A 21524-nucleotide genomic window follows, 5' to 3' on the forward strand; every position below is an offset into this window, starting at 1 on the left:
CGGGAGGAAAGAGCCAGCAGTTTGCGAGCGCGCGCTAGCCCCGCCTCTGGACTCCGGGGTCCGGTCCCCGTTTGCCTACACCTACCAAAGGAACGTTCTTCCCTGGGGCTGGGGTGGCCGGCGGAAGGGTGAAAGTTATCTATAACTAGTGACCAAGGAGGGGGCGTGGATAGCTAGAGGGCACATCTCCCTGATGTGACGGAAGGGGTAGTGGGTATTAGCAGAGGGGAAGATGATCCAGGCCAAGGTCCAGAACCCGTGATAGCAGAGCGGAGAAAAAACCAAGCCCTCAGCCCCCGCTCCCGCCTCCCACATAAACGTTTGGCAGAGGGAACAGATCACAGCTCCCACCTTTACAGATACGAAAATATCTCCCTCCTTGGGCAAATGCTAATAAAACCTTTATTTAAAAAAAAAAAACTATTCTTTATTTGATAGCCCTGGGACATGGTGCCCTCCACCCAATAAAGCACCCTCCAGCAACCCTCCCACCCCACACCCGATACATACACATACGGGGACACACACACATACACACACACACACAAGATCTGGATCCGTCTTCACTTCCTGTTGGCCTGAGCAGTACCAATAACACACTGGTTCACCTGGGGGCAGAGGGTTAGACAGGATAAAAGTTTGCAGCGTAACCAATACAACATTTTTCCCAAGATCTCCTCCCATCCTCCAATGCTAGGGCTGCCCTCAGAAATACTGAAATAAGGCCTCCAAAGGCTGGTTCAGGCTGGTCCCAGTTATGGTTGGTTCTCCTCTGCACACTAGGTTTGGAGGAGGTGAAAAGGCTTGAGGAGAGATGGAAGCCCCAGAAGAAAATACAGGAGCAGAGAGAGGAGGCTTTCCTTCCAGCAATACCGTGTACTAGAGACCTCCAACCTCTCCCACTGTAAAACACTTAAACCGAGATAAAATAGTAATGACACCCATTTAGGAACTAGGACTCCTTAGAAAATGGATCAGTTGAAGTCTGGGGGAGGAAATGTACAAGTTGAATCTGAAAAGACTACTAGAGTTCTGTCTAAAGGACACTGGCGCCAACCTGAAGGAGGCTCTTTTTTTTTTTTTTTTGAGATGGAGTCTCGCTCTGTCCCCCAGGCTGTAGTGCAGTGGCATGATCTCGGCTCACTGCAAGCTCCGCCTCCCGGGTTCACGCCATTCTCCTCGAGTAGCTGAGACTACAGGTGCCCGCCACCACGCCCGGCGAATTTTTTGTATTTTTAGTAGAGACGGGGTTTCACCGTGTTAGCCAGGATGGTCTCAATCTCCTGACCTCGTGATCCACCCACCTCGGCCTCCCAAAGTGCTGAGATTACAGGCATGAGCCACCGCGCCCAGGCAGGAGGTTCCTATTGGCCAAAGATGGGGTAATTTGAGCATCAGAAAGAACGACTGTGGCTGGGCTGGGTGGCTCACGCCTATAATCCCAACACTTTTGGTGGCTACAATGAGCTATGATTGAGCCACTGAATTCCAGTCTGGGCAACAGAGCAAGTCCCCGTCTCAAAAAAATAAAAATAAAGATAACCCTCAGATAAACATTCATTGGTCACCTTTGGAAGCTGCTAGGATATCAACTCAATACTGAAAATCAATAAATAATTCAGCATTTATCTTGTTTTTCCTGTATGAATTGAATTTCAAAGAAACCAAGTAGATGGCAAGGCAAACGTCTTCCGAAAAGAATCGTGACTAACCAATGCAGAACAACTAAGATTAGAAAAATTGCTATTTAGAAACCCCTTAATGAAATAATGGATCCAGGTATGGTCACTGCTGGATAAAATTACTTGGTGAAAAAGTCAATAAGGAGCTTGTAAATGGATGGATCAGGTTGACAACACCCAAATATGATAAATAAGTGAAAGTATGGGGGAAAGAGGAAGCAACCAGCCAAAATCCAGAATAGTATATTCTATAGGACAAATGACCCTCAACAGACAAATGACATAATAGTGGCAGTGTGGGATAGGGTTGTGGAACTTGAGACATTTCAACCAAGTGGGTGGCCCTTGCCTGGATCCTGATTTGAACAAACCTATTATGTATAAAAAACACTTCTGAGACAGTTGGGTGAAATTTAACATAAACTGGGTATTACAGGATATTAAAGTTCATGTTGTTGGATGTTACATTGGTGTAACATCAATAAAAAGTTAGAAAAAACATCACTCTCTAAAATTGAACTTGCAAGATAGTGAGGGAAACCCTCATCAAAGTAGAATACCAGATCAGGGTGCAGGTGCTGGCTACTCCACAGCAACAATCAGTGCTGATTGGGAGGAGGCCCAAGCGCACAGCAGGACAGACCTGATCAGACCTCAAATAAAGCCAGAGCCCATCAAAGGGCTATATGCGCAGGAGGAGGGTGAACCAGAGAAAAAAATTACCCTGGAGGCAGACAGTAAGGAAACTTTCTGACTTGCTTAACACTAGTGGAAGGAGATTCTAGTGGAAGGAATTCTCATTAGTGAGAATTCATATGGCCACTGGCTGACCCTCATGAGGTTTGGAGCCTAAATTCACACTATTTGGAATAGTCTGAAAAACCTCTAAGTCTGATCCAGTAATCCCATTTCAATGACTATTTCCCTGGTTAGATGTAACTGAAAAAATAAAAAATGATGTATGTACAAAGTTAGTCAACATGGCCTTGTGACTTAAAAAGTGTGGAAACAATCCAAGTGTCCAGTAGAGGGAACTGGTGGATAAATTTTGTTGCAACTACATAGTGGAGTCCTAGGCAGACCTAAAAATAATGATCTCTGTATGCTGATAGGGAGGAATCTTAAGGATTTTTTGTGTGTTGTTTTGTTTTTTGAGACAAGGTCTTACTCTGTCACCCAGGCTGAAGTGCAGTGGTAGGATCACGGCTCACTGCAGCCTCCACCTCCCAGGCTCAGGTGATCCTCCCACCTCAGCCTCCTGAGTAGCTGGAACTACAGGTGTTAATCCACTACACCCAGCTAATTTTCCTATTTTTTGTAGAGACAGGGTCTCACTATGTTGCCCAGGCTGATTTTAAACTCCTGGGCTCAAGCAATCCTCCTGCCTTGGCCTCCCAAAGTGTTCGGATTACAGGCATGAGCTACTGCACCCTACCAGTTTAGACCTTTTAGTCACCTTTTCTTTTTTTTTAATCAGCTTTCTCAGGTTAAATTAATCACCTGTTTTTTAAAAAACTTAACTCAAAAGCTAATAATTAAAAGTGGAACCAGGTGAGCAGTGCCTCAGATACCTGTGAATGTAAAACCTTTCTGCACAAATGTGCTCCCTGCCCTAGAAGACAGAAGGGATTGGAATGGAGAAGCCTACAACCACCCATGGGTCCTGACAAGGCTGACTGGTGGTAATCGCACCTTGGAGGCAAAGCGTAGAGAGTTGAGGGACTCAGAGACGTTCTCTTCCAGTGGAGAAATGTTCACAAACATGAGCCTATGAAAAGAGAATGTGCCCAACCCCAGCATTAGGGGCCAGCAGAACCTGGACAGGTCTCCACTGTTCCCCGCTTTCTACCCCCAACCCCAACACAGTTCCTACCTGACCCCTTCCATCTGTCCCTTTCACTCACATCTTAGCACTACCACCCAGAGAGTTCTGCAGCAGGTAGGTCAGTTTGCTGTTCCGGTAAGGCACGTGGGACTCCTAGATGATTGAGGTGGGGACAGATGTTTAGGAATAGGCAGAGTTCTGCACAGCCAACCCCAACTGCCCCCCAGGTCCCATATCTCACCCCACTCCCATTCCCACCTTGTTGCTCAGGGCCATGATAACCAGCCCCAGCGTGGACAAGCTGCTGTTAATGGCCTGTGTTTCCCGAAGGCGTTCCCGCTCCCCGGGGCCGAGGGCTAAGCCGGGGTCAAGTCGCTCACTCCCAGCCAGGTCCACAAGACTGAGGGGGGCCCCACACTGCAGGCCTCGGCTGGAGTGCTCCCCAGAAATCTGTAGCTGGAATACACTGTGGCTGCGTGATGACCGTTCATTCTGGGCTGTGCGGGCCACAGCCCGATTCTGGTGGGCCAGATGAAGCAGGGCCTCCACCTGGGGATGGGAGCAGAAGGGGCAAAAAGGCAGGCAGAAGTCAGTACATAGTAATATGTATGGAAATGACTAAGAGCCCACCCCCACCCTCTTGAAGCTTTCTAGCCTGTCAAGAAACAAAGTAAGATGCACAGTATGTCTGAAAATGGTAAGGAATACATAGAATAGGGAGTGTATAAAGGCGGGGTGGGAAACACAAGTTTTGACAAGATGGTCAAGATCTCCAGGAAAGAGCATCCAGACAAAGGCCCTGAGATGGGGAGCACGACTAGCTGGTTGAGGAACAGCCAGGAGGCCAGCATGGCTAGGATGAGCTGAGCAAGGAGATGAGACCTGAGATGTAGTGACCCTCCTCCTTTTGGCAGATGCATCACTCCCTCACCACTCCCAGGTTAAGGCAGATCTACCGACAGCCCACAGGACAAAACGGGATGTGGTAACCCAGCGTCATAACTTGCACTTCATCCTTCAATTCTCTCCTGCTCCTTTCTCCCTCTACCTCCATCTTGAGACACCCTGCCCACTCCTCCCCATTCCCCAGTTCCAGTGCCCATGGGTCCTCACTTCTTTCTCACAGGAGACAGGGACATATCGAGCATTGGTGACAGTGAGCTCCTCACTCCCTGGCCCGGCACGGCGAATCTCACACTCGCCCCCTTGACCCTTCCGGGTTCCAGTGGCCAGCAGGTCCCGGACAGTCTCATTGTAGATCTCTACGTAGCTTGCTACAAAGCTGTAGGTCCAGCCCTGACCACTCAGCTCCTGGGCCACAGAGAAGAGGTGCCGCAGGGCCCGAGGGATCAGCCCCTCCAACTGGGGGTCTCCCCCAGGTCCACCCTCCATTGTGAAAGTCTTGCCACTGCCTGTCTGGCCATAGGCAAAGATGCATACTGGATAGCCATCCAGGGCTGACTGGACAAGCATGGCAATCTCTTCAAACACTTCATCCTGTCCACTTCCTGGTGGGAATACCCGGTCAAAGGAAAAATCATGGCGAGTTGCGGGGGCTGGTGCCCCACTCAGGGTTCCACGCCGCTCGTCAGACCGGAAGAGGCTAAGGCGGGTTGGAGGATCAGAGGGCCCACCAGGGCCAGAGGGAAACAGGAGGAGGCCAGGGGGTGGAGTGGGCTCCCCCGGCAGGACAGGGCGGACCCGGCAGAATACACGGATGTTGCCCTTGAGTTCCTGCAGCTGGTTGTGCAGTCGCCGGCGCTCCATTTCTAGCCCATGAAGACGTTCTTCCCGCTCAGTCAGTAAGGCTGCCTGGGCCACAGTCTCCTGCTGCAGAGATGCCACCTCTGCTTGGCTGCTTGACAGGGCTGCTTCTGATGTCTGCAGCCTCCTCTGCCCAGAAGAAAACACAACATACACAGAGGGTAAGATGCAACCAAGAATAAGAACAAACTGTGTGGCGTATGGAGTGGGTGAAGGTGAGGTCCCTGCTCAAAAGGACCTCAAAGTCTGGTAAACAAAGAAAGATGAGAAAATAAGGAATCATGGTACTAAGACAGGGAGTGCTATGGGTATGCCCAAGCACAAAGAGGAGCACAAGGAAGATGATATCTAGGCTGACACCCAGAAGTACAGAAGTGCACCAAGGAAGGATGCAGTACACAAAGAACATTCCAGAAAGAGGGAAGCACATATGCAGAATGCCCAGAAGTGAAAGTTGAGTCATTTAAGAGACTGCAAATAATTTAATCTAGTTGGTGCTCACCAGGAAGGAGTCAAGTGGACATGGGAGGAGGGAAAGAGAGTACCACAGGAATTTGTGATCAGGATGGGAACCCAAAGAAAGAGGGATGGAGGACTAAGGAAGACACAGATCTAAATGGGAGCTTTGCAAACAGTCAAGGGTAGGAAGAAGCGTGGCAGAAAGCAAGACAGTCAGGAGTGGACTGAGGTGCAGACAGGTGGAAGAGAGAGGTATCTTCAGCAGCACCTATACTGCTAAAGATAGGTGCTCAGGAGTTCTCAGCCCAGACTTGAGGGGTACCTGGAAAGGAGGGGAGGCATGACCTCTGCCAGGAAAGCGGGGCTGACATCCGGTGAAAATCTGGCCCTTACCTCCTTCTCCTCTAGTTGGGACGTCAGTCCCCTCCGTTCTTCCTGCAATTCCACCTGTTTTTTCTGAAGCTCTTGCACCAAGCCCTCCTGTGTGCTCAGCCGCTCTTCCAGCTCCAGGACACAAGCACGCAAGTTCTTCAGCTCCTGTTGGCCCTGCTCAGCCTGGGCCTGTACCTTGGCTAAATGCCCCTCCAGTGTTCTGCGCTCTGTCCCCAGGGCCTTGGCCTGCTGTTGGGCATCTCTAAGCTGGTCCTGAAGCTGCTGGTTCTCTTGGTCCAATGTTTGAGTCCTCTCACGGCATTGTTTTAGTTCTGCATTTAGGTCACATAACTGACCCTTTAAGTCCCAGGCTGGACGTTTGCTGGGTTTCTTCCCTCCTGCCATGGGAGGAACAGCTGATGCTAAGACGAGCACAGAAAGGACAAAGGTCAGTGAAGTCTAGGCTCTCTATCCTTCCTCTCTTCTAGCCTTTATGGGATCCACACCTGATGCTACATCTCCTTCCCCTTAGAGACCAAATGGATTTTTCTGGGCACTCACCATCTTCTCTTCCCTATCCCAGCCTCTCACCCAGTGGTTATGTTTGTCACCTACTGCCAGACTTCTGGACAGGAACAGCAGAAACTGGCTTCTGGTTCTTCAACCCTAGAGAATTGAGGAGGTGACTTAGGAATTACAGGACCAGTGTCCCTCCACCTCCATCATTCTCCCTTTACACATACCCCAAATCCCTTCTCAGACCCAGCTCTTGAGCACAATTACCTGTGGCAATAGCTGTGGAACACCGGGGTCCTGTCTTCTTGGAAACTTTTTGAGCTGCCCAGGAGATGGGAGAGAGCAAAGGTAGAATGATCATTCTTAAGATGGCATGTACACTTGCTAGGACAGGGGAAGAAGAAGTGCTTTTCTCAGAATTAGAAATAAGATAACTTCCTTCCCTTATCCCTAAGTCTGGCCAGCTCCTGATGATACCCCCCCAGAACCAGAAATTACAGTCATCCCTCAGTATCCAAAAGGGGTTGATTCCAGCACCCCCCAAGAATACCAAAATCCAAGGATGCCCAAGTCCCTTACATAAATAGGTATCTAGTATTAAATATAGTCTATGCACACCCTCCCATATACTTTATTTATTGATTGAGACAGTTTCACTTGTTGCCCAGGCTGAAGTGCAATGGCATGATCTCTGCTCACAGCAAACTCCACCTCCAGGGTTCAAGCAATTCTCCTGCCTCAGCCTCCCAAGTAGCTGGGATTATAGGTATGCACCACCACACCCGGCTAATTTTGTATTTTTAGTAAAGGTGGGGTTTCACCATGTTGATTAGGCTGGCCTCAAACTCCTGACCTCTGGTGATCTGCCTGCCTTGGCCTCCATTTTGCTTTTTTTTTTTTTTTTTTTTTTGAGACGGATTTGCAGTCTTGTCACCCAGGCTGGAATGCAACGGCACAATCTCGGCTCACTGCAACCTCCGCCTCCAGGGTTCAAGCAATTTTTCTGCCTCAGCCTCCTGAGTAGCTGGGATTACAGGCAAGTGCCACCACACCCAGCTAATTTTTTTTTATATTTTTAGTAGAGACAGGTTTTCAGCATGTTGGCCAGGCTGGTCTCAAACTTCTGGCCTCAGGTGATCTGCCTGCCTCAGCCTCCCAAAGTGCTGGGATTACAGGCGTGAGCCACCACATCCAGCCGCATACACTTTAAATCATCTTTAGATTACTTATAATATCTAACACAATGTAAATGCTATGTTAATACAGTCATGTGCCCATAATGACATTTCGGTCAATGACGGACTGCATATACAACAGTAGCCCCGTAATATTATAATGGAGCTAAAAATTCCTATTGCCCAGTGACATTATAGCCATGGTAATGTCATAGCATTCCTCACCTGTTTGTGGTGATTCTGATATAAACAAACCTAATGCACTGCCAGTTGTATGAAAGTGTAACACATACAATTACATATAGTACATAATACCTGATAATGATAATGACTATGTTACTAGTTTATATATTTACTGTACTTTTTATTGTTATTTTAGAGTATACTCCTTCTATTTGCAAAAACAGTTAACTATAAAACAGCTTCAGGCATGTCATTCAAAAGGCATTCCAGGCCAGGCACGGTGGCTCATGCCTGTAATCCCAGCACTTTGGGAGGCCAAGGCGGGCAGATCACGGGGTCAGGAGATTGAGACCATCCTGGCTAACACGGTGAAACCCCGTCTCTACTAAAAATACAAAAACAAAATTAACCAGGCATGGTGGTGGGCGCCTGTAGTCCCAGCTACTCGGGAGGCTGAGGCAGGAGAATGGTGTGAACCCAGAAGGTGGAGCTTGCAGTGAGCTGAGATCACGCCACTGCACTCTAGCCTGGGCGACAGTGCGAGACTCCGTCTCAAAAAAAAAAAAAAAAAAGGCAATCCAGAAGAAGGCATTGTTATCACAGAAGTCACATCTCCATGTGTGTTACTGCCCCTGAAGATCTTCCAGTGAGATAAGATGTGGAGGTGTTGATGATCCTGACCCTATGTAGGCCCAGGCTAATGTGTGTATTTCTTCGTTTTTAACAAAAAGTTTGAAAAGCAAAATAATATTTAAAAATTTTCAAATGTAAGATTATTTCTTGGAAAAAATACACATAAATAACATTTTAAATTAAAAAAAGAATTTTAGGCGGGGCGCAGTAACTCATGTCTGTAATCCCAGCATTTTGGGAGGCTGAGGTGGGCGGATCACGAGGTCAGGAGATCGAGACCATCCTGACTAACATGGTGAAACCCCATCTCTACTAAAAATACAAAAAATTAGCCGGGCGTGATAGCACACACCTGTAGTCCCAGCTACTCGGGAGGCTGAGGCAGGAGAATCACTTGAACCTGGGAGGCGGAGGTTACAGTGAGTCAAGATCGCGCCATCGCACTCCAGCCTGGGCAATAGAGCGAGACTCTGTCTCAAAAACAAAAAACAAAAATTTTATTTTCAACCCAGGAGACAGAGATTCATATTGCCCTGAATATATGCTGCCTGCCCAAAAAAAATTTGATAGAAAAAAAGCATGAGGAATAAGGATATAAAGAAATAAAATATTTCTGTAAAGCTATACAATGTTTGTGTTTTCAGTTGTTATTACAAGAGTCAAAAAGTTAGCCGGGTGCGGTGGCTCACACCTGTAATCCCAGCACTTTGGGAGGCCGAGGCAGATCACGAGGTCAGGAAATCGAGACCATCCTGGCTAACACGGAGAAACCCCGTCTCTATTAAAAATACAAAAAAACAAAATTAGCCAGGTATGGTGGAGGGCGCCTGTAGTCCCAGCTACTCAGGAGGCTGAGGCAGGAGAATGGCGTGAACCCAGGAGGCGGAGCTTGCAGTGAGCTGAGACTGTGCCACTGCACTCCAGCCTGGGCGACAGAGCAAGACTCCATCTCAAAAAAAAAAAAAGAGAGAAGCTCTCAGCTTTCAGCTCGGAGGAGGCCAAAGTGCAACTTTCTCTGGTCGTTGCGAATCCGGGTTCATCCAACACCAGCCGCCTCCACCATGCCGCGGAAGTTCAACCCCAGCGACATCAAAGTCGTATACCTGAGGTGCACCAAAGGTGAAGTCGGTGCCACTTCTGCCCTGGCCCCCAAGATCGGCCCCCTGGGTCTGTCTCCAAAAAAGGTTGGTGATGGCATTGCCAAGGCAACGGGTGACTGGAAGGGCCTGAGGATTATAGTGAAACTGACCATTCAGGACAGACAGGCCCAGATTGAGGTGGTGCCTTCTGCCTCTACCCTGATCATCAAAGCCCTCAAGCAACCACCAAGAGACAGAAAGAAACAGAAAAACATTCAACACAGTGGGATGATCACTTTTGATGAGATCATCAACATTGCTCTACAGATGCGGCACCGATCCTTAGCCAGAGAACTCTCTGACACCATTAAAGAGATCCTGGGGACTGCCCAGTCTGTGGGCTGTAATGTTGATGGCCGCCACCCTCATGACATCATAGATGATATCAACAGTGGCGCTATGGAATGCCCAGCTAATTAACCACAAAGGAAAATATTTCAATAAAGGATCATTTGACAACTGGTCGAAAAAAAAAAAGTTAAAAAAGATTAAAATGTTACATCAGCCTTGGCAAGTGGGAAAAAAAATATTAAGTTTATAAAGTAAAATAGTTATAGTAAACTAAGGTTAATTTATTATAAAAGAACTATTTTTTATAAATTTGGTGTAGCCTAACTGTACCATGTTTCTAAAGTCTACAGCAGTGTACAGTAAGGCCCTAAGCCTTCACATTCACTCACCACTCACTCACTGACTCACCCAGAGCAACTTCCATTCAAACATGCTCCATTTAATGGTTAGTACCCTGTATAGCTGTACCATTTTTTATCATTTATATTGTATTTTAACTGTACCTTTTCTATGTTTAGGTATGTTTATATACACAAATGGTTACCACTGTGTTATGTTACCTACAGTGCTTCAGTATAGTAACACGCCACACAGGCTTGTTGCCCAGGAGCAATAGGCTATCGCAGATAGCCTAGGTGTGTAGCAGGCTAGATCATCTAGGTTTCAGTAAGTACATTCTATGACGTTTCCACAATAATGCATTTCTGATCATGTATCTGCATTGCCAAGTGACACATGACCATAACTTTTATACTGTATTTTTTGGTTTTATTTTTTATTTTCCATGAATATTTTCTTGTTTTTTTTTTTTTTTTTTTGAGACCAAGTCTCGCTCTGTCGCCAGGCTGGCGCAATCTCAGCTCACTGCAACCTCCACCTCCCAGGTTCTAAGCAATTCTCCTGCCTCAGCCTCCAGAGTAGCTGGGATTACAGGCACGGGCCATCACATCTGGCTAATTTTGTCTTTTTAGTAGAGACAGGGTTTCAACCATATTGGCCAGGCTGGTCTGGAACTCCGGACCTCAGGTAATCTACCCACCTTGGCCTCCCAAAGTGCTGGGATTACAGGCGTGAGCCACTGTGCCCACTCTCCTTGAATATTTTCAACCGATGGTTGGTTGAATCTGCAGAAGCAGAACCCACAGATACAGAGGGCCAACTGTACTCCATATGCCAAAAAGCAACTTGGATTAAGATAAGTAAAAGCAGGACCATGTCTAAAGTATGCCACCATTTGTGTAAAAAAGGTGGGGGAGTATAGTCTTACTTGCTTGAATACCAATAGAATTTCTCTGGAAGAACACACAGTTGCCCTGGGTAGCAGAATTGGGTGGCTGGAGGACAGAAATAGGAAGCAAACTTCACTATACAACAACCTTTGTGCCTTTGGAATTTTGAACCAAATGAAATGTTATTACCTATTCAAAATAGGCTGGGCGTGGTACCTCACGCCTGTAATCCCAGCACTTCGGGAGGCAGAGGCAGGTGGATCACCTGAGGTCTGGAGTTCAAGACCAGCCTGGCCAACATGGCGAAACTCCATCTCTACTAAAAAAAAAAAAATACAAAAATTAGCTGGGCGTGGTGGTGGGCACCTGTAATCCCAGCTACTTGGGAGGCTGAGGTAGGAGAATCGCTTGAACCTGGGAGGAGGAGGTTGCAGTGAGTGAGACTGAGCCACTGCACTCCAGCCCGGGCGACAGAGCGAGACTCTGTCTCAAAAAAAAAAAAAAAAAAAAAAAAAAACAGAATAAAATTGAAAGAAAAGAAACAAGTGAGTTGAAGAGCACTGGACTTCCATGTCCTTGGAGTCTATCCATCCCGAGAGCCCACCTGTGGTCTGGCCTTGTGTCTGTGGCACTGTAGTGAGGGATGGAACTCTTGGGTGGGATGTGGTAATTTTGGTCGTTGCACCCAGGCCTCTTGTCCGTTTCTGGGGAAAGATAAAGACAAAGTCCATAGTCACCCTCCCTAATGGTTTATACTCTCTCTCTCCTTTCTTTCACACACACATACACACACACACGCCCCCCACACACATGCACATCTCTCCATGCCCAGCTCACCTTCTCAGGCTCCAGGCCATCTTCCATCTGGTCAGGCCTCCTCTTGAGTCTGCTTCCTGAGAGAGGCAGCCGGGAAGGGGCCTTAATCAGAGGTCTCTTCGGTTCTATGTTCCCCTTTACTTCCAACAGGGGGGACCTCTGTTGGGAAAAGAGACCCTTAAGACAATACCCAGGAGCCCAAATGTCCCAAGAACTTCCCATCTTGGCCCCCAGCCTCAATTATCAACATCACCACCACCAAGCACTGAGCACCACTTGTGCCAAAAGCTGAATTATGTGCCAGACAGACAGCATGAACAGAAGTGGGGACGTAACCTAAAAGGGGGAATAACCTCTAGGGGAAAAGCTGGACTTGACTAACTTTAAGGGTGGGACTAAAACAAGCAGAAAGGAATGGATGCTCTTTCTGGAAGGCAAAAATTCAAATATGTACATAGCATGGCTAAGAAACCAACTGGCCCTTTTGGCTGAAGCTGAGAATCATAAATAAGGGAGAGAGTGGAAGATATGTGAGGGCTGAAGACTGCTTGGGAGAATCAGGCAACATTTATTGAGCAATGTTTGAAATGTTTTACCTGGGCCGGGTGCAGTGGCTCATGCCTGTAATCCCAGCACTTTGGGAGGCTGAGGTGGGCAGATCACAAGGTCAGGAGTTTGAGACTAGCCTGGCCAACATGGTGAAATCCTGTCTCTACTAAAAATACAAACATTAACTGGGTGTGGTGGTGCATGCCTGCAATCCCAGCTACTCAGGAGGCTGAGTCAGGAGAATCGCTTGAACCTGGGAGGCAGAAGTTGCGGTGAGCCGAGATCACGCCACTGCACTCCAACCTGGGCAACAGAGTGAGACTCCGTCTCAAAAAAAAAAAAAAAAAAAAAAGGCATTAGAACTTAATTCTGGCCGAGCACGGTGGCTTATGCCTGTAATCCCAGCACTTTGGGAGGCTGAGGCAGGCAGATTACTTGAGGTCAGGAGTTCAAGACCAGCCTGACCAACATGGTGAAACCCTGCTTCTACAAAAATTACCCAGGCATGGTGGCATGTGCCTGTAATCCAGCTACTTGGGAGGCCGAGGAGGAGAATCGCTTGAACGATTGGTGGAGGTTGTGGTGAGCCGAGATCACACGACTGCACTCCAGCCTGGGTGACAGAGCGAGACTGAGTCTCAAAAAACAAAAAAAGGACTTGGCTGGGCGCGGTGGCTCATGCCTATAATCCCAGCACTTTGGGAGGCCGAGGCGGGCAGATCACGAGGTCAGGAGATCAAGACCATCCTAGCTAACACGGTGAAATCCCGTCTCTACTAAAAAATACAAAAAAATAGCCGAGCGTGGTGGCAGGCGCCTATAGTCCCAGCTACTGGGGAGGCTGAGGCAGGAGAATGGCGTGAACCCGGGAGGCAGAGCTTGCAGTGAGCCAAGATTGCGCCACTGCACTCCAGCCTGGGCGACAGAGCGAGACTCCGTCTCAAAATAAATAAATAAATAAATAAATAAAAATAAAAAACTTAATTCTCATGGAACCTAGTTGAAAGGGGCTACTCCAGAAGCTTGAGGGCTAAGCTAGGCAGACATCCACCTTAGCGAACCAGATGACATTTGCCTGTGGTCCCAGCTACAAGGGAGGCTGAGGTGGGAGGATGGCTTGGGCCCAGATCAAGGCTGCAGTGAGCCGTGATCATGCCACTGCACTCCAGCACTCCAGCCTGGGCGACATACTGAGATCCTGTCCCACAAAAAAAAAAAAAAGAAAAAGAAAAAGAAAAGAAGTAACACAGAGATCTGAGTACCTGAAGAGCTGGTTTTTGTTTATTTGTTTTGAGACAGGGTTGCCCAAGCTGGCTTTGAACTTTGAGTTCAAGTGATCCTCCTGCCTTAGCCTCTTGAGTGCCTAAGACAACAAGCACATGCCACTGGACCCAGCAGGATTGGTTTCAAGGATGCTAAGTTCAATTTTGGGAAAGTGAGTTTGAGCTACCCGTGATACAATGAGATTTACTCAAGGAAGTTCATAGAGCATCATTATTTTTTTTTAATTATGAAACAACCTGATACACTGTTTTCTTTTGTTTTTAATTTATTATCATAACCCCTATATAAGACTGTGAGCAACGTAAGAATTCATCTGTTTTGTTCATAACTATATAACCAGAGGGCCTAGTACAATGTCTGCTACATGGTAGGACTCTACAGTTTTTGAAGGAATGAAATTGAATATTCATCAGTGGGGCAGTACTTAAACTGTGATACATCCATACCATTGGCTTCTATAAAAATAAAAAGGGAAAAAAAGAGGTAGCATTTTTCCTGCCACCTACAGAAATGTGCACAAAGAATGCTTATTTTAATTTAGTGTAATCAAATATAGTATGGAAACCAAATTTTTCTTTAAGTATTCTGAAGTCAAACACTAATTTTTAAAAATAACCTGTGCCCTTCCTCCTCTCTACACTACCATAGTGGATCTGCTACAGACCTACTTCCTTGGAATTTATGTCGGTTCAGAAAATGTGTTTAAAGGTTTGTTTATTCAGGACAACTCCAAAGACCACAGTATATATATTTTTCCCATCTATTAATATAAAGCTAGACATGATGCCCTCCAACTTTCCACAATGAGAAGCATAAGCACTTAACCTTCTATAAGAACGGACATTCATGCAACCCTGCCTACATCCACCTCACCACAAGATCAGAGGTGGATGGCCCTGCTCCTAAGGCAACCCTTTCACATATGCATCACATCCCACCCCTCCTCACCAAATCCTGGACTCACCAAATCCTCCCAATTTCAGGAACATTCCTCCAGCAATCCTCCCTTCTCACCTCTGCACCATCAGCTTTGCACTCTATGGCATCACTCCAATTGGCATACCACAAACTCTATTATTTCTTCGAAACTAAAAGAATCTGAACTCGGGCCGGGCGCGGTGGCTCACGCCTGTAATCCCAGCACTTTGGGAGGCTGAGGCGGGCGGATCACGAGGTCAGGAGATCGAGACCATCCTGCATAACACGGTGAAACCCCGTCTCTACTAAAAATACAAAAAAATAGCCGGGCGTGGTGGCAGGCGCCTGTAGTCCCAGCTACTCGGGAGGCTGAGGCAGGAGAATGGGGTGAACCCGGGAGGCGGAGTTTGCAGTGAGCCAAGATCGCGCCACTGCACTCCAGCCTGGGTGACAGAGCCAGACGCCGTCTCAAAAAAATAAAAAATAAATAAATACATAAATAAATAAAAAGAATCTGAACTCTGCTTTCCGTAACAGGTACTATCCTTTTTCCTTGCCGCCCTTTGCAGCAAAACTCTAAAGTATTACCTCTAGTGTATTCATTGTGGCCAATTTCTCTCCTAAGCCCATTGCAACCAGGCTTTCATTCCCACCATTCCATCGAAACTGCTATCCTCAAGATCACAAGTAACTTCATGTTGCTAACTCAATTCTTTATCTTCATTTTCTTGACCCATCAAACAGCATTTGATACAACTGATTACTCCCTTTTCCTTAATAGGCTTTCTTCATTTAGCTTCCAGGAGACCACCCTTTCTTACCTCACTGGCAGGTCCTCCTCATCTCTCCAGACTTTAACAGCATTCTCTATCTATACTCACTATCCACTCCCATGGCTTTAAGTATCATTGATATGCTGAGAGTTTCCAAATTTATATGTCCAGCTCAGACCTCAATCCTGCACCTATACTGAACTGCATCCTCAACATCGCTATTTAAGGCTGGGAGTAGTGCCTCATGCCTATAATCCCAGCACTTTGGGAGGCCGAGGCGGGCAGATCACTTGAGTTCAGGAGTTCGAGACCAGCCTGGCCAACATGGCAAAACCCCGTCTCTACTAAAAATACAAAAATTAGCCAGGTGTGGTGGCACGTGCCTGTAACCCCAGCTACTCGGGAGACTGAGGCGGGAGGATTGCTTGAAGCTGGGAGGTAGAAGTTGCAGGAAGCTGAGATCGCACCACTGCACTCCAGCCTGGGCAACAGAGTGAGAGACTCCGTCTCAAAAAAAATCTCCATTTGGAAGTCTAATAACTGACCTCTTGATGTCCAACCCTGCTTTGAACTTGCTCCTTTTGCAGCTTTCTCCATCTCAATTGATATAACTCCATCTTTCAGTTGCTCAAGCCAAAAACCCAGTCTTCTCTTTCTCTTACATACCACATCTAATCTGTCAACAAAGCATGGCTGATTGTACCTTCAAAATATATCCGGAACCCAATCACTTTTTACTGTTTCTTCCACTGCTATCACCCTGACCTAAGACACCATCATTTGGCACCTAGATTATCATAAACCAGTGGTTCTCAACTGGGGGTGATTTTATCCCCCAGGTGACATTTGACAATGTCCAATGCAGTCCTGTACACTGCCAGATGCCTAGCAGCATCCCTGCCCTCTACCCACTAGATGCCAGTAGCAACCCCCCACCTAGTCATGACAATAAAAAATGTTGGCCAGGTGCGGTGGCTGATGCCTGTAATCCGAACACTTTGGGAGGCCAAGGTGGGAGGATCACGGGGTAGGAGACTGAGACCATCCTGGCTAACACAGTGAAACCCTGTCTATACTAAAAATACAAAAAATTAGCCGGGCACGGTGGCACGCACCTGTAGTCCCAGCTCCTCCAGAGGCTGAGGCAGGAGAATCGCCTGAACCCGGGAGGCAGAGGTTGCAGTGAGCCAAGATCGCACCACCGCACTCCAGGCTGGTGACAGAGCGTGACTACATCTCAAAAAAAAAAAAAAAAAAAACAAAAAACAAAAACAAAAGTTGCAGGGCACGGTGGTTCATGCCTGTAATCCCAGTACTTTGGGAGGCCAAGGCAGGCGAATTGTTTGAGCCCAGGAGTTCCAGACCAGCCTGGGCAACATGGCAAAACCCTGTCTCTACAAAAAATACAAAAAATTAGCCAGGCATGGTGGCAGGTGCCTGTAGTCCCAGCTACTCAGGAGGCTGAGGTAGGAGGATCACCTGAGCCCAGGAAGTTAAGGCTCCAGTGAGCCACGATCATGCCACTGCACTCCAGCCTGGGAACACGGAAAGAGAATCTGTCTCAAAAAAAAAAAAAAAAAAAAAAAAAAGGCAATGGTGCTATGGTTGTGAAAATATGTTGGACCCAACAAATCTTATCTCTTTGCTTAAAATCATCCAATGATTCCCCATCTCACTCAAAGTCCTCACAACGACCACCACAAGGACAAACTGTGATCAGCAGCCCCACTACCCATTACCTGACTTCCTTTCCCACAACTTTTCCCCTTGCTCACTTCAATCCAGCCACACTTCCCTCCTTACAACTCTTTAGGGACTCTGCTCTAGCAGATTCCCTCTGCCTGAAATGTTCTTCCCTCACTATCTGCTTGTCTATCTCCCTTACTTCCTTCAAGTCTTTATTCAATTCATCTTTTCAATGGGGGTTACTGAGACCACCCTATTTAATACTCTATCCTCCCAGTTGGCCTCCCCTACTCCCTTAATCTTGAATTTCTCCTTTTCTCCACAGCACTTATGGCCTTCTGACAGTTACATAATTCATTTATTACATTTACTGTCTGTATCCCCATAGAATGGCAGCTCCATGGTGGCAACGATTTGTCCCTTGTTCACTGCTGCATCCTAAGTACCTACAACCGCGCCTGGCATGTAGTAGGCGCTCAGTAAATACTTGATTAATAGATCTGAGAAGGCTTTTACTACTTCTCACTGTCACATCATACCGCTCTGCTCTCTGGTTGTCACGACGGAAAGAATCTCTCTTAAGGCTGAATCCTAACTTTAGGGAAACCTGAACGTGAAATACTAGTAAAGAAAGGATTCAGGCAGGAGACTTTTCCTGGCACCAGAAATCAGTACACTCCAGCTGTCACACACATTCATGTGTCTTCACTGGAGAGAGGAAGCTGCATATGGTTGTGGGGTGCAGCAGGGCACCATTTAAGAGAAAGAACTAAATCAGTTAGTTTCATTGGGCAGGAATCTGCAAAATTTGGGAAAGGAGAGAGAGAATGAGGAGTCTTTTGGCCCAGATTACCCTACTCTCCTTCTCCCTTTCCTACACTCCGAAGCAGCAGTGATGAGGAGAGGCGATAACACAAAAGGACCTCAGCAAGGATGTGGCCTCAGACACCATGTCCCCAAAGGAAGAAGTCATATCAGAACTCTCACTTCTTACACGCTGTAATCACACCCTGAGTATGAATAAAGAAGTGGCAATGTGTCAGACGAGCCTGAGAATTCGAAATGGGAAATCTCGGAGACATGAAAGTAAAGGAGGGGCTCCAGAGACTTGAAGCTGGGGGAGGGCAGAGAGACGTCCCTTCCGACCTCCCCGGGTGCTCTTTGCCGTCTCCACTCCTGCCTCCGCCCCTTTCCACTTGTACGGGGGCGCACGGACCTTCGCTCTCCCGGTAGACATGACAAAGGCCGGCCGGGAGCCGGAGGCGCGACAGCATCGGAGCGGCCAACCGTCGTCCCCATCCTCAGGGCAGGACACTTGCGCCGCCCCTACTCACCTGCAGATCCATGTCCACCTCGGTCCCACACGTGCCGGGGGAATGCAGTGGAAGAGAACTGGGTGCTGGGGATCCTGGGACTCGCGTTCTCTCGCCCGCTCGCGAAGCAAGTTAGAGAACTCGCTCGGCTCCGGCCGCTACCAGCCCCGCGCCACACCCGCCACTTTTGAATTCCAACGGCCGCCACCCACTCTCACCGCGCTCTGCACGCAGGGACCAATCGTCGCTGTCGCCACAGCCGAGGGCCAATCGCAGCGTCCTCCGCCACCCGAAGCCACACCCCGCCCGACAGGAGCCTTGTCTTTTCTGTTTCGCAGGCGCCGGAGAGGTAGGCGGATTAATTCCACTTCCGGTCCCAGTTATGCTTCTCACCCCTCCCCTCCTCTAGTGGCAACAGTGCTGGACTTCCGCTCGGCTCCCCGCCGTGGCTCGCTACGTCACAAAATGCGTGGACGTCGCGGCACGAGCGCAACTGGCCAAACGTAACTGGTGGAGGCCGAAGGAGGAGGAGGGGCGGGGACGCTGGAGGAAAGAAATGACGCATGCGCAAACAAGGACCCGTGCCGGGAGACAGGCGGGACTAGCGCCTCCTGGTGACTGCAGTAGGGAGCGCACTTGTTTTCCGTCGACGTGATTGCGGCTCCAGCGCTGCCTCTCCTGGTCGTGGTTGACTGGGCCCGGAAGTGGCTCCTGGAGCCCTCACGTGGACGTGAGTGGCCTGGTCTGTTCATTCCCTGGTAATGTTGCCATTTCTCACCAAATTTAGGAACTTTTGCGCTCCATTGAAGCCTGACAGTGGGGATTCAAAGCTCAGGAAAGAATTTTTCTTTATAGCCCTCTTCTCTCAGCCAGCCTACTTACCTGGGTGCTGTTACTGGTGCTGGGCTCAGGGCCTCTGGAGTCTCGAGCTCAGGGAGGATTTACTGCTTCCATTTATGGAGTATTTTATGTTTTTCAGATTATGCACCTGTATTATCTCATCTTATAATCACAAAAATTCACTGAGTTCCTACATTGTGCCACGTTCTTTGTATAGATGGATGGAGACAGGTTCAGAAAAGTTACATAATAAGTGTAAGGTCACACTACTGGTTAGGAATGGATCTAGATTCCATTAGCTTCAAAATCCAAGCTATTTCTGTTAACTCACATTGCCTGTAACAGTTTCGGTGACAAGAGCAACCCCTTACGTGTGAATAAGGTGCTGGTTTGCAAAGTCGTTCTACCATATTTACTCATCTGAGTTTCCATCCAATCCTGGAGGTAGTCAGGACAGGGTTTTATTTATGAAACCGAAAGGCAGGGGCTTAAAGCATATGTTCGGGGGTTTGGTGTGCAGTTGGAAATTGGCAGGTCTAGCACCCACGCTGCCGTCTTCAATCCGTTGCTTTAACTTGGCTTCAAACAAGCTTGTAGAGAGAAGCAGATTGTGGGGAGACATACTGTCTGAAAACCATGCTGCCATCCCCCCAACCTTTGATATCCTGGGAAAACTCCAAAAAGCAAGAGCTGGAAGAGAACACAGTAAAAAGAAAAGTAAAGGAAGAAACTAGAGAAAACCAACAATGGAAGGTAAAGGGGGATAACTGAGAAGGGAGACCTGAGTAGAAACATATAGCAAAAGATATTTATCAAATTAAAAAAAAAATTTTTTTTAATGAAATGGAGAACTATAGACCCATTAGCAGATTAAAGGGGGAAAATTTATGCATCTCAATTGATGCAGCAAAGCCACTCAAAATATTCAACACCCGCAGCCAGAGGGAGGAAGATGAGGAGGGGTGGACCAGGCCTGGGAGGGTCCTGGGTGGGGCGCTAAGGAGAGGAGGTGCAGTATAGCCACGGGGCTCTGGGACGCATTCGAGCCCTAGGAGGGTGAGGTGGCCGAGGGCTGCTCCGATTCGCAGCAGCTTGTCTGTGCACCAGCACCCTAGAATGAGCAGTCTCCGGGCCATGAAGACCTTGTCCCTGGTCTTGCTGGTGGCCCTGCTGAGCATGGAGAGAGGGTCTGCGCTGCTACGGATGCTTGGCGGTCTCGGGAGGGGCCTCCTGCAGCGTGGTTTGTGCCCCTTCCCGGATGGGGTCTGTGTCTCCCAGAAAGTGAGCGTCTTTGGCAGTAAAGTGAGAAGGGAGAACAAGCTCTGCCTGCCCTCCTGCCAGAAGGACGTCGGATTCCCCTTGCTGAAACTTACAAGTGCCGTCGTGGACTCCTAGATCTCCTGCTGCAAGGGAGACCTCTGCAATGCGGCGGTCCCGGCAGCCGGCAGCCCCTGGGCCCTGTGCGTGCAGCTCCTGCTCAGCCTGGGGTCAGTCTTCCTCTGGGCTCTGCTGTGAGGGCCTTTCCCGCCCCCTCACCCTACCCCTCCCCTGCAGCCCTACCCTCTGTCCCTGTGCGTCACCAGCTGCTTGGTTTTGAACAGCTGCTTCACTGAATTGCAGGAATTCTGGTGTGGCTTTTCAGCCATGAGATCAGGGGAAGGATGTGGCCAGGGCAGAGGTGGGGGCTTCCCTGTCAGGGGACATATCCCTGCTGAAACTCATTGTCCTCCGGGCCCAGGCCCTCCAGCCCATGCTCCCTGCAACACCACTTTTTTCAGAGCTGGGCCTTAGAGACCGGGCCCCACCGCTGGCTGCTTGGGACCCAGGGTCATAGAGAAACCGTGGCCCAGGGTGGGAGTCACCGGCTCCATCCAGCTTGCCACTAACTTGCCGAGGAGCCAAGGCCAACCCCTCAGCTCTCTGGGCCACCTGAACCCAAGCAAGGAGAGAATGTGGGTCCCAGGGGGCCCTGCTGGCCTCCTGCACAGGGGGAGGGCACCCCTCTCAAGGTCAATAAACAGCCCTTTGCTGGCAAAAAAAAAAAAAAAAAAAATATATATATATATATATATATATA

General features: G+C 48.3%; 3 protein-coding genes across 6 annotated transcripts; 2 read left to right on the forward strand and 1 right to left on the reverse strand.

Annotated features, from left to right (window-relative positions):
- Positions 1 to 379: 379 nt before the first annotated feature.
- KIFC1 (kinesin family member C1) lies at positions 380 to 18953 on the reverse strand. Of its 4 annotated transcripts, none has more exons than XM_055262788.2 (11): positions 18826 to 18953; positions 12106 to 12243; positions 11873 to 11972; positions 6886 to 6939; positions 6718 to 6768; positions 6124 to 6524; positions 4621 to 5400; positions 3766 to 4056; positions 3587 to 3660; positions 3375 to 3450; positions 380 to 608 (listed from the first exon to the last, which is right to left on the reverse strand). In XM_055262788.2, the coding sequence occupies exons 2-11, from the start codon at positions 12130 to 12132 to the stop codon at positions 564 to 566; spliced, it is 1899 nt and encodes a 632-aa protein (XP_055118763.1). In that variant the 5' UTR covers positions 12133 to 12243; positions 18826 to 18953; the 3' UTR covers positions 380 to 563. The 4 variants fall into 4 exon arrangements, with proteins under 4 accessions (XP_055118763.1, XP_055118762.1, XP_063488417.1 ...); XM_055262787.2 differs by lacking the exon at positions 18826 to 18953 and adding an exon at positions 18629 to 18823; XM_063632347.1 differs by lacking the exon at positions 18826 to 18953 and adding an exon at positions 18629 to 18766 and having other exon boundaries at positions 6124 to 6500.
- On the forward strand, positions 9590 to 10913 carry LOC129472865 (large ribosomal subunit protein uL11-like). Its single transcript, XM_055262802.2, has one exon. It carries the CDS (start codon positions 9671 to 9673, stop codon positions 10166 to 10168), a length of 498 nt encoding a protein of 165 aa, XP_055118777.1. The 5' UTR covers positions 9590 to 9670; the 3' UTR covers positions 10169 to 10913.
- Positions 18954 to 20501: 1548 nt separating the features above from the next.
- Positions 20502 to 21317, forward strand: LY6S (lymphocyte antigen 6 family member S). The gene is given in 3 exon segments (XM_055262801.2): positions 20502 to 20631; positions 20633 to 20688; positions 20691 to 21317. Coding segments are annotated over 3 exon segments (396 nt in total). The 5' UTR covers positions 20502 to 20563; the 3' UTR covers positions 20963 to 21317.
- Positions 21318 to 21524: the final 207 nt, after the last annotated feature.

The sequence above is a fragment of the Symphalangus syndactylus genome, chromosome 23, assembly GCF_028878055.3.
Source record: "Symphalangus syndactylus isolate Jambi chromosome 23, NHGRI_mSymSyn1-v2.1_pri, whole genome shotgun sequence".
NCBI classification, from domain to species: Eukaryota; Metazoa; Chordata; class Mammalia; order Primates; family Hylobatidae; genus Symphalangus; species Symphalangus syndactylus.